The sequence below is a fragment of the Cyrtonyx montezumae genome, unplaced genomic scaffold, assembly GCF_038088225.1.
Source record: "Cyrtonyx montezumae isolate F1298 unplaced genomic scaffold, pur_monq_1.0 scaffold_3, whole genome shotgun sequence".
NCBI classification, from domain to species: domain Eukaryota; kingdom Metazoa; phylum Chordata; class Aves; order Galliformes; family Odontophoridae; genus Cyrtonyx; species Cyrtonyx montezumae.
The window spans coordinates 113,929,943-113,946,239 of NW_027072034.1; the positions used below are offsets into that span (position 1 = coordinate 113,929,943).

The 16,297-nt window shown below is 46.7% G+C and overlaps 2 protein-coding genes across 2 annotated transcripts in view; one reads left to right on the forward strand and one right to left on the reverse strand.

Annotated features, from left to right (window-relative positions):
- TIMP3 (TIMP metallopeptidase inhibitor 3) overlaps nt 1-2,232 on the reverse strand; it is a 32,341-nt gene extending 30,109 nt beyond the window's left edge. Inside the window, exon 1 of the mRNA XM_065743092.1 lies at nt 1,933-2,232. Within this exon, the coding sequence (XP_065599164.1) occupies nt 1,933-2,056 (124 nt within the window). The 5' untranslated portion in view covers nt 2,057-2,232. The remainder of the gene's footprint in view (nt 1-1,932) is intronic.
- Nucleotides 1-16,297, forward strand: part of SYN3 (synapsin III) — a 173,560-nt gene that overhangs the window by 80,358 nt on the left and 76,905 nt on the right. The gene's annotated exons all lie outside the window — the stretch shown is intronic.

Genomic DNA, 16,297 nt, shown 5'->3' on the forward strand with positions numbered 1-16,297 from the left:
ACTGCCTAAGCTCAAAAAGTCAGGAGCAAGAGTTTGCATTACAGTGCTAAACTGTTTCTCCTTCAGTGTTCGGGGCTTCCACAGATGAAAAGCCTCTCCTAGGCTGCCACCTAGCTAGTTAATTCCTTGTATTGTTTTAGGAGCTATTTTAAAACACCCTTCTGCTCCAGCCCTTACAGCACTGACTCCTCCCTTCTGAGCCGGTATTTTGTCAGGAGTTTCAAGAGCGATAAAAACTTGCTGCCAAGTCCCTTTCTCCCTTGCAATGTGTTTTATAACCCAGCGTGTAGTTCAGCCTGTCCAAACACTACACCAGTACACTGCCACCAGTTTCCATGGAAATGGTTAACTCCTTCACAGCCAGAAGGTTTTAACACGCTTTTTGCCATGAAGAACATGACAGCGTGCACCAAGATCAGCCTGCAGAAGCACTGCTTTTTCCAGCAGTTCTAGCAAATTTAGCAAAGGATTTACTTTTGCTTCAACCTATCACACTGAACTGTGGTCTTAACCAAGCTTGCATTTAAGTCATTCCATAATGTGAGCCGCTCTCTTCCCACATGCATCTCAGCACTGCCATCAAGTCATCAACCCCACTGACATCAACTTTCTGAATACCACCTGTGAAAAATCCAAGGCACAAGGAGGACTCTAAAACAGGCAGAGGGGAGATGAAGAACATAACTTCAAACACAACAAGAATTCAGAGCAGCAAACAGGACCACTTTCCACCCTCAAGTTGAGGAGCACTGCTGCGTGAAACTGCATAATTTACTCTGCTCCTAGTCACTACCCATCTCACAAAAATATACTGGCGTCACGACAAAAACTTATTTAATATCATTTTTCTTAAAAATTAAGTTGACCAAAAACTACCCCGAGCCTACTGTAATATGACCTAACCAGAGCACCAAAGGAGATCTCCCAAAATGCAGCAAATGAAGGCCATGTGCTGCCAGCAGCTTTAGCTGTGGAAAAAAAATGGGTTCCCATCCTTATTGCCACGAAGGAGGAGCTCCCTGGCAGCTGCCTCTCAGGTGGCACACTGGTTGACCCAAACTGAAAAACAGAGGCAGAAATATGGATATTCCACAGAACTTTCAACCGCAGTTTCCTGGAAGGATTCCCCACTCTAAAACTATAAATATTTTCCAGGCTCTCATCACCGAGGCAAACGGAGCCTTCCCAGCACTTTTAACGTGCAGTGTTTTCTTCTGGCACTCAGGAGCAGACACTAAAGAAACTAGACACGAACAACCAGACACTGCTGCAACAGTTTGGCTAAGGGTAGAGTCACTGCCAGAGTTGGCAGCAGCGGGTGCAGCAAGAAGTGTGCTCTGACTTGTACAGTAACCTCCTGGGGGGTTTCTCTGCAGACTCCACTTGGGGCTGGCGACAAGTGGGCACCAGCAGCAGCACTACTACAACAACAGACGGAGGTGCAAGAAAACTCCATCCGCATACCGTGCTCACAGTGCCGAGCTGACAGCCCGAGCGAGCGGACTGTCAGGCGGACACGTGTCCCGCTGCAGCTCAGAGGGCACCGATGATGGGTTTTGTACTTTTCGCCACTTACCAAACAGCAACCGTATTTGGCTAAGCAGCCTCAGCTACAAACAAAACTGAGAACTTGAAGGAAGAGGTAATGGAAACTCTAGTCCCGAGGCAGCTTGGGTGTCCCCCATCTCACGCTCGTGCGGGGCTGACCGTCGGGATGCTCAACCCACGGCTCAACACCAGCAAGGGGCGCCAAGCGAACAGCTCCAGCCTTGCAAGAGCACACGCGTCCGCACGCTTAGGAGATCGCCCCACGAAGACACAGCGTCCCAAAGGCGCGGTGACACCCGTCCCCGTCACCCCAGCACTCCCCGCTGCCGCCGAGGGCTCCTCCCCGCTCCTCCCGCCCCGCAGCCCGCGGACGGAGCCGCTCACCGATGTCGGAGTTGCAGAACGCGTCCTGCGGGTGGATGGGGACGCAAGTGCACGCCTCCGCCACCAAGTCCCGCAGGCTCCAGCTGCACAGGAACACGGCGAGGAAGCCGAGCCACGCCGTCATGCTGCTTGCCCCGGGGCGCGATTCGAGCTGCTGTTCTGACTCGAGCCTCGCCTGCTCGCTCGCTCCTCACACCGCCTCTCTCCCGGCCTCGGCAGCGCAGCCTTCGCTCGGCGGCACGGAGCAAGCCCGAGAGCGCGGCGATGTAGGGCTGTGGCGAGCCGAGCTGTGCCGCGCTGCCCGGCGCGCCGAGTTATAGCCTCGATCGCGCCCTCTCGGGCTCCGGGGGCGCCGCCGCAGCCGGCCAATGGGAGCCCCGCATTACCTCATCGGCGGGAGAGGCCAGCGGGACGGGGCGGGGCGGCGGCCGCGGCTTCAGCGCCTTATACGGAATAGAGCGGGCGCGGGTGGGCGTTGGGTCGGTGGGGCAGGTAGCGGCCCCTGGGGAGAAGTCCGTGTGTGGGGACGTGCTCAGCGCGGCGGGGGCTGCTGCTCGTGAAAATGTTCGTGGCCCTGCGTTATCCACGAGTGCCTGCACGGCTCTGTCCGCGCACAGCCCGGGCCGTCCCAGTCAGGCTCATACGCTCGTGGAGTTGCTTTTTAGCTCGCGGAGCTCGGGGTGTTTCGCTCGCAGCCGTCTCAGTTGACTGCAGACTGACTTCAGGCTGCGGGAGATGGGAGGAAACGGCGCTGCGAAGGGTTTTCAGGCAGCGAGCACCTCGCTGCTTTTCCTCCTTCAGTAAGCAGCGAAAGGAGGATGGGGGAAAGGACAAGTGCGAGCTGAACCCCGTGCCAGGACTGGGTCCTGTGGCCCTTCATCCCTCCCCACCACTCGCCCTTCTCAGGACAGCAGTCAGCAAGGGCTCGAGCTGGGAAAAGCAGTGTTTCATCTACCCAAGCGCTCCCGACGTTTAATCTCAAAGTGTATTTTAGCAGAGCAGCTTTAGAGGAATTTATAGCAAAGTCCCACTTGTTTTGTTTTCCCTTATCCCCTTTTGGAACAGTACATTTCTATCAGACGGAGAAATGTAAATGTTATAGTAGAGCTGGGACAGCTAGGAAGGAGATTGCCAGCTGCAGGATGCAGACAGCCTTATTATCCTGCAGAGGGGACCGAGGGGTGATTAATCACTGTATCAAACCAGTGTGTGTAATGTCAAAGCACTTTCCGTGGGGTTTACAAGATTTAAGCATGTCTAGTTATAAATGATGCTGGTATTAAAGGCCGGGGACCAGCTGTCCTAAATTTCTAAATAGTCAGCTAAGTCTTTAGATTTACAATTCTGCTCCATCTGGGTGAAGCACAGTCTGCCTACACCTTTTCTTTAATCATACCACCCCTATAAAATTAAAGCGTCCAGTCTTGTGGAAACACAGGTTCTCATTTGGAGTGTAGGTATACAAAAGCCTGACGATGGGTATTGCCAGCAGCAATCAAGATAACAAAGCAAACAGTGAAAATCACAGAATATCCCAAGTTGGAAGGGACCCGTAAGGATCATCAAATCTAACTCCTGGCTCCACAAAAATATAGGTTCCTGTCTTTGCTGTGACACAGACAGCCTGTGTGACAGTTTCACCCCACCATGCTTCAAATCCCAGTCTGTGCAGTCGGGGTAATGGCGATGGAGCTTCATAGGAATGTGTGTTAGTGAATACGGTGAAAAAATCAGGTGGTGTTGAGGTGGTAACAGGTTATACAGGTACGCATGAAGCAGGACATTAAGCAGGACATTAGATGTAGGCATACTGGTGTCAGAATCATTTGCATTCAAATTGCAATATAAGAAACTCCACGCAAAAAAGCTCCCTCGGTATTTGGGCTGTCAGCTCCTCGTACTAGAGCTGAGCTTGAATCTGTCAGATTGGGCTGTCACTTCAGTCTCACTGAGTGTAAACAAGGAACAATTCCACTGACCTCAGCAGAGAAACACGGAAGAAAAATGAGGTGTGTCTGGCACTTTCATTTTTTCTTTGTTGTTGTTTAAAAGTTTGATATCACCAACATCATGATGCACCTGATCTATCAACATCTCAGATCAGTACCTAAGAGAAGCAGTTATTCCACAATCTGACAGTGGTGTAAATAAGAGAGACTTTGGCCCACACACAAGTAGATTATAATCAGAACTTTGGCACCACCTGTCCAAGTAGATCCTCTGAGGAGGTTTCTTCATGTCTGTAATAACACCTCTCCTGTGCGTTCTGAGGACTAATGAGCTGAATACTTTATAATAAGCGTTGAAGATGCTGGGTGTTGTGTAAATGCTGAGTGCATGCAATACACAGGACATATTCAGAGGACACTGAAAAACAACCCCTTCAGCCACCCTGCTTTCTGCAAAGGGTGTAGGAAGAGTTACTGAGGTTCTTTCCTTCAGGCATGGAAGTAGCTTGCTTACAGTGAAACTGACCAAGCTTGTTAAAACCAAGTTTGTGCTGATTACAGGAACTAGTTAACTTTTCAGATGTAACCCAGAGAAGTAATCTGCAATTACTTGTCATGCTGAAAAGGAGTGCCGCAGCCTGACCTAGTGGCAAGGCACAGCTGTTCGGAAGGGATGATGCTCAGGCTGTCTGTGTGTCATGGTGAACCACTGTATTCTCTGCTGCAGTCTAAGAGGTGTGCACCTGTGTCTGCACAGGAAGGACTTAGCTGATCTGCCTGCTTTTTTGACACCCAGATATTCCATATATTCTATTTCAAGTTGAACTTCCCTGTAATAGTAGGAATGCAGGATACTATGCAATAATAACAGTCCAGTAGAACTGGATATTGTGCAATAACAATATTTATTTTCCACTTAGATGTGCATGTACACCTCATACACAGAAGCAGGAGTGCTTTACCCTTGTAAATTGCAGGTAGATAGGAAAGCTCAGTCTGGCCTGTGGCCTGCTAGGATGCCTCTGTTACATCATTTTACCTGCTTATACATTCGTTTTATCACAAATAGAGCTATCATGTATTATCCTCTGATTGTATCAATTAGATGTTCAATATTAGCCTCTCCACCCTGAGCCCTACCACTAAAAGAGTTCTGTTTGTTTATTTATATGAGAAGATTTTGATATGTGGTTCAAGTAACACAGAAACTCAATTAAAGAACTGAAAGGAAAACTCAGTCTGAGTCCCTGTGCTATGCCCTGTCTGGGTGGGACCAACTAAAGGGGAAAATAAAATTAACTGGCATTCATCTCCTTCGGCTAGACAAAATTTAAGCCTTATATGGCCATTAAAAACATAGCAAGGAAAGAAGGAGAAAATAAAAACCTTGATCTTCATATGAGAAAATTAGTGTTCACATTTGATTTATGTCACCAAATAAAGAAATCTATGTTATTTCAGTCCACCACCAAGAACACACTGTTGAACACAATTAAGGAACTCTCTGCTTTACTGGGCAGCCACACCACTTCATGCTGTGATCTTGTCGGATCCCACAAGCTAAGCATGACTGGGCTGGGTCAATAGTTGGTGTGAAATTTCCCAGGGAAAGCCATGTCCTGCAGGTGTTGGCTGAGTAAAGTGGCATTCTTCTCTCAGTCCTGCACGAATGTGTAGAGGCAGTGCTAGGGGGCACTGCACTGCAAGAGATGTTTGCCTCTCATGTGGATGAAATTAGGTTCCTTGCAATATGTAAAGAATTCACTCTTCACAAAACGAGCGGTGTCAAGCTGAGTGTCTTGCTTAAATGTCAGGAGAGAGAACTACATTTGCTTCCATAGATATTCACTGAAGGATACGTCAAGAGCATAACTTCTAATATCATTTTCCTTCCACGAGTCCAGTGTGTGGCTTGAAAGGATGAGCCCAGAGCTAGGCATAGAGGCTGAGATAAAAGCACTTCAGGATGGTCCTTCAGGAGGCATAAGGTGCTGATGTAAATGAACTAAAGGCTTATTCTCTTCCCTTCTGATTACCTTTCACAGTGATCTGTGAGGGTTTCCAGACACTGGCAGAAAGCTGCTTCTGAGCTGACAAAAGCATCTGAATATAATTAGTACAGAAGGGCTTAATCAAAAAAGCAAAAAAAGGAAAGAAAAACAAAGAACAAAATGAACAAACAAACAAAAGAAACACACACTCACTACCACCAAATTAAAAAACACTGACACACGTAAGGCCTGAAGACAACCCAGCTCCTCACAGAGCTCAGCTGGCTTAAACCAAGCAAAGCATGGATAGAGTCAGGAGAGTTCGGCCTGCAGTTCAGACAGCCATGCCACCTCCATGAACAATACAGTAATTTTAAATGTTACTGAACTGTGGGCATTTTTCCATTTTAGATTGTCCATAGTAAGTTGACTAGATTCATGGCCCTAGAGCCCTTCCATCAGCATTCCAAATTCTCTAGCTGCCAAGTTGCCTCATTTTGTCCTGAAAACTTTTCTTGAAATTAATGACCCTCATATCCTTCAGCATCACACCCTCTAGTAGATGTCATTGCTTTCTGCTTCCTACAACAGGTAGGAAAGGACAGGTACTTTTTAGACATCTGATGTCCTCTTTGATGGCACACCCACACCGTGCCATGGAATCAGAGAATCACGGAATGGCTTGGGCTGGAAGTGACCTCAAGGATCAAGTTCTAACCCCCCTGTCCTAGTCAGGGTTGCCAACTGCTAGATCAAGTACTAGATCAGGTTGCCTGGGGCCACATCCAACCTGGCCTTGAAAATCTCCTATGATGAGGCATCCACAACCTCTCTGGGCAATCTATTCCAGCACCTCACCACTCACTCAGTGGAAAACTTGCCCCTGATATCTAATCTAAATGTTCCCTCCTTTAGTTTAAAAACAGTCCCCCTTGTCCTTTCACAATCCACAGGACAGTCACCTTTCCAGCCCTGCTGGCCACTCCTCTTGTGATGCTGAGGATACCACTGACCTTCCAGCCTGCAAGTGCTCACTACTGGCTCGTGTTATGTTTTTCATCTACCAGGACTCCTAAACCCTTCTTGTCAGGGCTACTTTCAAGGAATTCTTCTACCAGTCTATACATATCTGGGATTACCTTGACCCAAGTGCAAAACTTTTTCACTCTGCTTTGTTGAGCCTCATTAGGTTCACATGGGCCCACTTTTTGAGTTCCTCAAGGTCCTTCTGGGTGGCATCCCTTCCTTCTGCCCTATCAACTGTACCAGTCACCTTGGTGTCGTTAGCAAACTTGCTGTGGGTGATCCCATCATCTGTGTCATTGATGAAGATGTTAAAGAATACCAGTCCCAAGATCATAGAATCATACAATCACAAGGCACTGCTCATCACCAGCCTCCTCCTGGACATAGAGCTATTGACCACAACCTTCTGGCTGCAACCTTCCAACCAATTCCTTATCCACCAAACGGTCCACCCTTCAAATCCATATCTCTCCAATTCAGAGATAAGGATGTGGGGGGGAGGAGGACCACGTCAAAGGCCTTGATATGTCATAGGCAACCCTACTGAAATTGTCATACACTGCATTAGCAAAAGATGCTTTTATTTCCTGATTATCTTTTTTTCTTTTTCTGCTGTTTTTTCTAACGCTTTCCTTTGAGAAGACTTTTTTTTTTTAATTATCATATTTGCTATATTGTATGTAAAAGAGGTTGGGAAAAAGCAAAGAAAAAAACTTTTCTACTAATACCTCCATTGTATCAATGGACCTGATCTGCTACTTGAAACAAGAAGATTCTTTATTCAAAAATGTCCTAGATTCCATTTATAAATATGATTTTTGTTTAATTTGATCTCTTTCTCTGAGGCTGCAGAGGAATTATGTCACCTTCCTGCCTGCAAGCCAGATGCAGGTAACATTATCCCATTCCCAAGCTTTTAATTAGAGATACACCATTAAACTTCCATCAGCTCTAGTGGTTCTGTGTTGTGTTCCATCTTCATGGATCCTTCACAGATTGTGCATGCAGAGAGCACCCAGTCCAGGAGCAGAACACAGGCACTGTGTGCCACCAACAGCATCGCATTATAGGAGATTACTGAATATGAAATCACCCACTCAGTAATGTTGGGATCCTCCAGTCAGGCTGTGATGTGGCATCAGCTGCAGAAAGGTGACCAGGAAATATCTTCTAACAGCCTTATCGAGTTGAAAATGTTTCACGCACATGACTCCGCACTTTGGCCCCAATCCAACAAAACACTAAGGGCACGTGTTCAACTTTAAGCACACAAGATGGTCCACTGAAGTCAGCAGGACCATTGAAATGCACAAAGTTAAATATAAGCTTAAGTGCATTTCTGGATCTGGGCCAGAGGGCTCGGTACCATGCAGGGTTCAAGCCAGGAGGCTGCGATTAGATGGTGTGACAGAGCTGGGGGTGGGGAACAGGATGTGATTTGCTTGGCTCTACCTGCCTATGCCTCATTCCAAAGCAATTAATTTTCTCTCATTTTTGTTTATAATAAGTTTTGGGTTTTTTTCCCCATTTTTCTTGCTTTGCTTTCATGCTGCTGTAGCTATTTCCAAATTGAAGTTTTGTTTTGCTTTTAAACCCCTTCGAAACTGCATCAATAGCTTTAAGTGACTGAACAAAGAGATTTCAAATAGATGAGGTGCTTCAAATGGTAATAAGAGCTGGTGTTCACAGAGCTTTGGAGGCTGGCACTGAGAGGAGAGCGAGAGCGACTGAAAATCACTTTTCAGTTGTTCCTTTGTATGAACAGTTTTCTGGCTTATGCAATGCACAGTAATTAAAATGACTGAAATACCTCACATTTTTAAGAGAGCTTTAAGGCAGCTCTGTGGCACTGTGGCCAGCAGGGTTCACGAGCTGGAGATTTGTGACTGTAACCAAGGCTTGACATTACTATCAGCATAACTTGAAGAAGACAGTATCTCTGTTGAGGCCTAGGAGGGGAGCCTGAGGAAGAAGGTGTAGACACAGAAAAACAGTAACATCTGGTCGCTTCACAGTTGTGTGAACACATACAGAGCAGGCTTTTCTTTCAGTCAAATGAGAGCCTGGAGGGTGGTGTGAATGTCAGAGATCCCATTGCTTTCCTTCACTGCAGCCTTATGTCCTGTCCAACTTAAGGAGTAGAACAGCACTTCCACAACGCTATCTGTCAGTGTAATGTCAAATACTCATCTACCCCCTTCAATGTGCTGTACAGGAAATGTCTATTTCCAAGACAGAGGGTGCTGGCCACTGCAGTTGTAGGATGCATTTGTGGAGGGCCAAATAACTCCCCAGTGTGAGCAAGGCAGACAGGCAAGTCTTTCTGCTCACAACCCCTATCCTTGTGCTGCTTCACAGAGATAAGGGAAAATCTTGTTGCGTTTCAGTCCCCGTGGGAAATGATACGGGGGGAAGCCATGACATCCCTTGTCTTCTCTCAAGGGTTGGCCTGACTGCTGACAGAGATGAACAGCCATGGAGAAACAGAGGAGCTGAACCCAGTCTCTCTTGGGATGGGAAGTGACTGGGCTGAAGAGAGAACCTTTTTTTGCCATGCTGAACAACAAGATCCTTCTCCCCTTGCCTCTTTGCCTCGCACCAACATTTTGGACACCTACCCTTTTCCTGCACATCACAGACACTGTATAGGATACAGTGGTCTCCACAACCCTGTGTTATGGTAGGAGGTAAAGATCCCAGTCAGGAGGCAATGGCTCTGTATCTTGTACGTTATCCCGAGTGTCAGCTGAGGCTATCGGAGCTGCAGTCCCTCCACAACCAGAAAGCCAGCTGATCCCTCAGATGTGCCTCACAACACATCTCTCCCGCACAGTCCCAGGCACAAAAAGCTGGGGATTTCTGATGTGAAATTCCAAGGACAGACCTACTTCTCCTCCGGAGCAAACGGTAGCCCTTCTCTTTCCTCACTCTTCTGGAATTTTTCTCCATAAATCTTGGCACGCAATGTGAGACAAAAGATGAGGAGATGGTAGGTCTGCAGCCGGGAGTGAGGAGGATTCTGTCATTTGTTTATTGTCTTAGTCTTCCTGAATGACGAATAACGCACTCATCAAAAGACCCTTTCAGATCTGCAGTGAGAGTTCCACACCTCATGTATTAATATTGGCAGTGAAAAGATCAGTGTTTGATTCAGCACAGTGTGAAAATAATATTCTTTCTCCACTGAAGAATGCAAGAGAAATCTACCATCCTCATTCCCCTTAATGCAAAGGCTTGAGCAATCCACTGGTTGTGCTGTTCGCTGTTCATGCAGGAAAGCACCCTGGTTTTCACTGTGACTGGTAATGGGCATTGTGCAGGAAGAGCTAATCTTTAACCACATGCAGCACAACTGGAGGTAAAGCCAAGAAAAAGGAACAAAGCAAACTTCCTCTGCTTTTCCTTCGCACCAAATGAAAGTACCTTTACCAGGAGCTGTGAAACTAGGATTACAATATCGTGTTTTACTAGCAGATGCTCAAAGAAACAGTGTTTTATACTGGCAGAGTTCAACTCCTAATTTTAACTCAGTTTATAGGAAGAGCAACAGGTAGCACACTGCAGGGTGCCCTTTGAAGGGGAGGCACATAGTGTGGATGAATGTTCTTTGACTCCACTGGTACTGCCCAGAAAGAAGGACTTCAAATGCGTATCAGAAGCTGCAGTGACAACCACCCATATGTGGCAGGAAGGAGAAAGGTGTTGAATACATGGATAGATTCCATAGCAAGAGCAAAGCTATGAGGTACCACAGCTTGAACATGTGACCTGAGCAAGAAAATACCTCTTTGTACGTCTGTTCCACCAAATATTGCCTGGAGTGTTAGTCAGGAGTGCAGTATTAAACCAGGTGCCTGGCTGTGGGAGCCTGGACTGCACCAATGCACTTATCCCAGTATCTGCAGTAGTGGTTTGAAGCAATGCTTAAAGCTCTCCCTAAACAGCTAGCTGAGGACTGGGAGGAAAGGGCTCTTGGTGTAAAGTTCTGCAATGCACAGGGGTGATCTACTCATGGGATAACCCACAGAAAACAACAGACAGTATGAGCAGTAACAGGTTCTACCAACAGAGAAGTGGCTTTCCATCAGTCTCCTCCTAGCACTAGGAAGTATGAAAATTAGACAAGCATTTTAGGCTTTCTCATTTAAGCTGTGTCTTCATGTTACTTAGGTTTCTTTAACTGAAATCTTGCTTCCTTTGCTCAGTTCAAGTTCTGCAAAACCACCATCTTGATGAGTGGAAAGGGGAAGGAGGGATTGGAGGTCTTTCCAGTGCAGATAAATCCGTAGTACAGTTAGAATAGAAGGCACTAGTCTGATCTCCTGTATCACACAGCACAGCTATAGGGATGTCTTCCAAACACATTGCAATTCTCTTTCTCAGTATTCAGATGAAATGATCTATTGCTGTACAAAACCTTCTGCTGGTACATACTCACTTTTGTTTCCGGGAATTTATTCTGTCAAAGAAGCAGCAGCATCAAAAAGAGCACAGACCTGCCTCACAGAAGAAGAAGGAACAGGCTAGAAGGGGAAATTTTTACTTCATCTGAAATCGCTTGCCCCATCCGGAATACATCTGCACACTGAAAATTATATATAATTGTGACTTAGCCTAAGGGGGGCTAGTATAGCATTAGCTTACAGCATGGCTGTAAGCAAACAGCACTACAGAGGTTGGCTGGAGGAAGTAAAATCTTACTCCCAGTGGATGCAAGAGCTTTTCCTTCTCCTTCTAGCAGAGACAGACCCTAGCTCCTCAAATTAGACAATACCTCCAACTCCCCTATGGTGCTTCCATAAGTATCAGTGCAATTAAACAGTTTTTACTTCCTTGAAACTACAATCTGAAGTCAGACATAGCCATTCAGTTTTATTCCTAGAATAAGAAAGTGAAGGAAGGAGACTCTTATTCCGGCAGGCATTTGTGGGAAGGAGGAGGGAGGGCAGCAGTAAAGCCATGCCTATGGCTGCATGGAAGGGAGAGTTCTCAAAGGATTCCTTTAATCAGATTCTGCAGAAGATAGGCTCTCTCTGTAATTCACTCCATGTCTTATTCAAAGGCCATATGCTCTGGTCATGTGGAGATTTACAGTCTCCAATTTACTGGCCTCAGAGAATCTAAAAGAATTATGCAAGAAATCATGTTCTGTGATAACTGAGGCTTCATACAGCCATGCTTTCTAAAGACTGCTTCTAGCTCAAGATAAGACCCCTCGAGGGCTTTGTAAGCCCTTCTGGAGAAGAGGGTAGGGGAGAAAAGGGGGAGCTGCTAACCATTGCCATATGTGAGAAGCATCCCTGTCTGCACGTGGGTGTGACGTTCATGTTATCACAGAGGCTGAGCTCCAAATAGGCCCCCTGTTTCCTGTTTCCAGTCAGCAACTTGCTGCTGGAGCAGGAATCCCATGTCACACTGTACTGAAGTTACAAAAGAGGAAAATGATGGCCAGTGGAGAGGGAAAGGGTGGGGGAAATCCTCTAAAATAACAGGGATGTGAGCCAGAAGTCCAGAGAAGCAACAGAATAAGTGGGAGTTTAGCAAACAACCATTTTCTTTCTTTGACTAGTGTTCCTCAGAGACCTCAGCACTCCAGTTCTCAGAGTTAATTTTAGCTATTTGTGGTTGGCCTGTTCTTAATGTCCCTTTCCTATCTCTCACACACTCTGAACCTTGGGATACTCTCTGTGGGCTGACAGATGACGTGAAAACCTCTAATCTGCAGGTCAAATATCAAAAATGAAGTGGGATCAGGAAATTGGAAGCACAGTTTGTTTTTTTCCAAATAAGGGAGATATATTCATATTAGAAGTTCTTAGCATACCAAGTCTGTGGGGTTTTTTTTAAAGAACTGTATGAGAGGAATGACTTATTCTTGAAATTTTTATGGTAACCACCAAAGATGTTATCATCCCATGGACATCCCATGGCCTTTTCTATGCAGAATATGACAGATATGCATTTATTACTTACAGGCTTTTCTGCAGGAAAACCAAAACCACACTGTCCCAAATGCTGTACTCAGATGCAACAGGCAGAGTAAGTCCCAACCAAAGGGCACAGAGTACACATTAGAGAGGGTTCAAAATGAACACAGTGGCAATAAAGCCGTGGTGCTAGGAATTAACAAGCTTGCTCTATGTGGTATTCATACTGTAGGTGTGATGTTAACAGAAGTCTGAGCCTTACCTGTTTTACACACCTGTGCTGATGTGCTGCCAGTGTTTTGTGGTTCACCAAATTTGCCCTATGGTCTTTGAGGAATCTGATGTCCAGAGGCACCACAGGATGCAGAAGTTAAAAGGTTTGAGATGATGCCTCCCACCTCAGCCAGTGTTTCCCATAAACTTGAGCAACAAGGACGATCTGTTCCTTCTCCCAAATGTCCCCTCCTTTAACCATAGAAATCTTTTAGAGGATACTCTGTTCTTCCTATGCTCTGAGTGATGCTTGTGTGGGATTGAGGACAGTAATAAGGCATATGGTCCCCTAAGGAATCTAGAAGATAAGCTGTCTCTGTAAGAAAATGAAGTTCAGGGCTGAGAAATCAGCTCAGGACCCTTACTGTCATTTGATAGATTTAAGGCTTTGAGTTAGGTGAAGAATATGAAGGTCTCTCATACAAAAACCCCTGGCTCTGAGAAGCTGTCTAGGAGGACGAGGAGAAGGCGGTTACTATTGCCCTCAGGAGCAGAAGAGCAATAGTCCCTGAGCTGACAGAGGGCAGACTTCTGATCCTAATTGGGCAGACTGCCCTGGCTTTGATTTGGACCAAAACAAAAGACTGACTAGGACATCTTGGAGAAGGCTGCCTCTGTGCTGACTGGCAGGACACTGCATAATAAAACAAACCTAGTGAGCTGCCAGTGGCTCTTTTCCATGCACTGTAGGTATTTCTCAGGTGAGATTATGCTGCTCAGGGAGCTATTTTCCACTACACAGAGACACAGCCAGGACTCTGGCAGCTGAAGCTAGCAGCACTGTCAGCAGAGACACAGCACAGCTAGGCTTCTTGGAGAAGTCTGGCAGTGAACAGAGCACATGTGGGTGCACAGGGGGCATCCCAGGTTGACTCTGGCTTCCCACAGATTTCCTGGAAGATCTTCAGATGTCTGAAGATCCTTTTCATTTTTTTTAAGAGCATAGTTGGCAGCTTGTTTCAGTTTCAGAAAGAGAGGGGGTTAGGGACTGACCTGCTGGATTGAAGCTCTGTGGAGAACGATCTGGGTGTTCTGGTGGGCAAGAGCTTGGCCGTGAGCCACCAGTGTGCCCTTGTGGCCCAGATGGTCAATGGTATCCTGGGCTGCATCACAAAGAGCGTGGCCAGCAGGTCGAGGGAGGTGATCCTCCCACTCTCCTCTGCCCTGCTGAGGTCACATCTGGAGTGCTGTGTCCAGGTGTGGGCTCCCCAATTCAAGAAAGGCAGGGAACTTGTAGAGGGAGACTGGTGGAGGGCTACCAAGGTGATGGGGGGCCTGGAGCACCTCCCTCATGAGGAGAGGCTGAGAGCCCTGGGACTGTTCAGCCTGGAGAAGAGAAGGCTGAGGGGAGATCTTATAAAATGCTTATACATATCTAATGGAGGTTTGTCAAGTGAATGGCCAGGTCCTTCTTGGTGCTGCTCAGCGACAGGACAAGGAGCAACAGACTCAACTCTGGAAGTTCCATCTGAATATGAGAAAGAACTTTACCTTGAGTGTGACAGAGCACTGAACAGGCTGCCCAGAGAGGTTGTAAAGTCTCCTTCTCTGGAGATGTTCAGAACCCGCGTGGACACTTTCCTATGTAACCTACTGTAGGAAACCTGATTTAGCCAGGGAATGATCTCCAGAAGTCCCTTCCAGCTCTAACAGTTCTATGATTTTGTGATTCTGTATGTCCCATCCAAACCAAAGGAATGAACAGTGGGGAGCTCCCTCCCATAAACCATCTACAGGTTTTCCTGATAATCCTTGGACAGATAGACAGTCATGTGAGTCCCTGAAACTCTATCCACTTTGCAGCAGCCCCGGGTGTGGCTCAGTGGACATGGCCAGATATATGTGCTGCCCTTTACAGACAAACCCTCTGTCCAGCAAAGACTGAATATCAACAAAATCTTTCCTGTGGGGACTTCCAGCTCTGCCTAAGCCAGCTGTAAATTCCTTTGAGGCTAAAGACTAAGAAAACTGGAATCCTGGGAGGACCTTGGTACTGTCCCAAAACCATTTCCACTGAACCTTCCCAAAAATATGGTTTCTCTGACCCAGGAATGCAAGCTCTGTAACAATGGCAAAGCTGAAGTCCTAGACCATTGGCATTAACTAGAATTAGCTCATTATTTCTGTGCACTCCGTCTGTCTTGGCTAATATGAAAATCATTCATGTGATTTTGAGATATGTCTCCCTCTGGGAGACAGACTTTTTGTTCTGCTTTTTGCAGCACCTGGCATGAAGGGGTTGCTAGTATTTGAGTGGTATGCTACCTCTGCATAAACAAATAGCAAAACTTGTGGGACCCCTGGCTTCTCTGTTTACTGCTTTCTTTTTGAGTTAATTATTTTGAAGCAAGTAATTATAAAGCACCTGAGTTAGCATAGCAAAGCTAACAGCTGTTCCAAACAGGAAATGGCTGAGAAGGGGTGAAAGCACAAAGTGGTGAAGAAATTGCCATACTGCAGTGGAACAGAAGCCATGAACTGACGTGGAGTGGGTGAAGCTATCAGAAAGGTATCTACATACAGACAGAGCTACTCAGTCAGTTCCAGCAAAGCTGAAAGAAAACTACATTTGCTCTAGGGCAGGTGAAGCCACAATCCTTCAAACCCAGGAAAGCTAGCCAGCTTGACCACAGGACCAGCTGCCACCACGCTCGCCAGACCTCCTGCTTTTGTGCTCTGCTCCCCACTATCTCTGTCCTTATGTGGGAGCAGTGCCCACCAGTTGTCACCCTCTGCATGAACCAGTTGAAAAGTAAGACTCCCGTTCTGTGGCAGGTTTCCTGCATGTTTTTTTTTTATGTTTCCTTCCTCAATACACTTTTCACTTCTGAACATCTGCAGATCTCCCCCTGCAGAATGCAGAGATTCTGAAGGGATGTACCTCCTCTATGCATTCTCCAGAAGCCTTCCCCATGCTGCTGTGGCCCCATTTGTCAACACTCTTCTCTCCAAGGATGGAGAACGCAATCCAGGCTTCCATTCCCTGCCTGTGGTGTCTTCAAAGCAGCAAACACTCCAGCAAGTAGCCTTTCAGAATAGCCCCCAGCATGCTGGGAAGGGCATGTCAAGGGTGGGGAGGAAGAGTGGCTACAGCACATTGTGTTTCAGGCACGTTTTGTTGGCTGATGGTCCCCCAGGGACTATAAGATGCTGGTGAGTGTATAGGCAGCTTCTCGGCTACTTGTACTCACACTGCTGA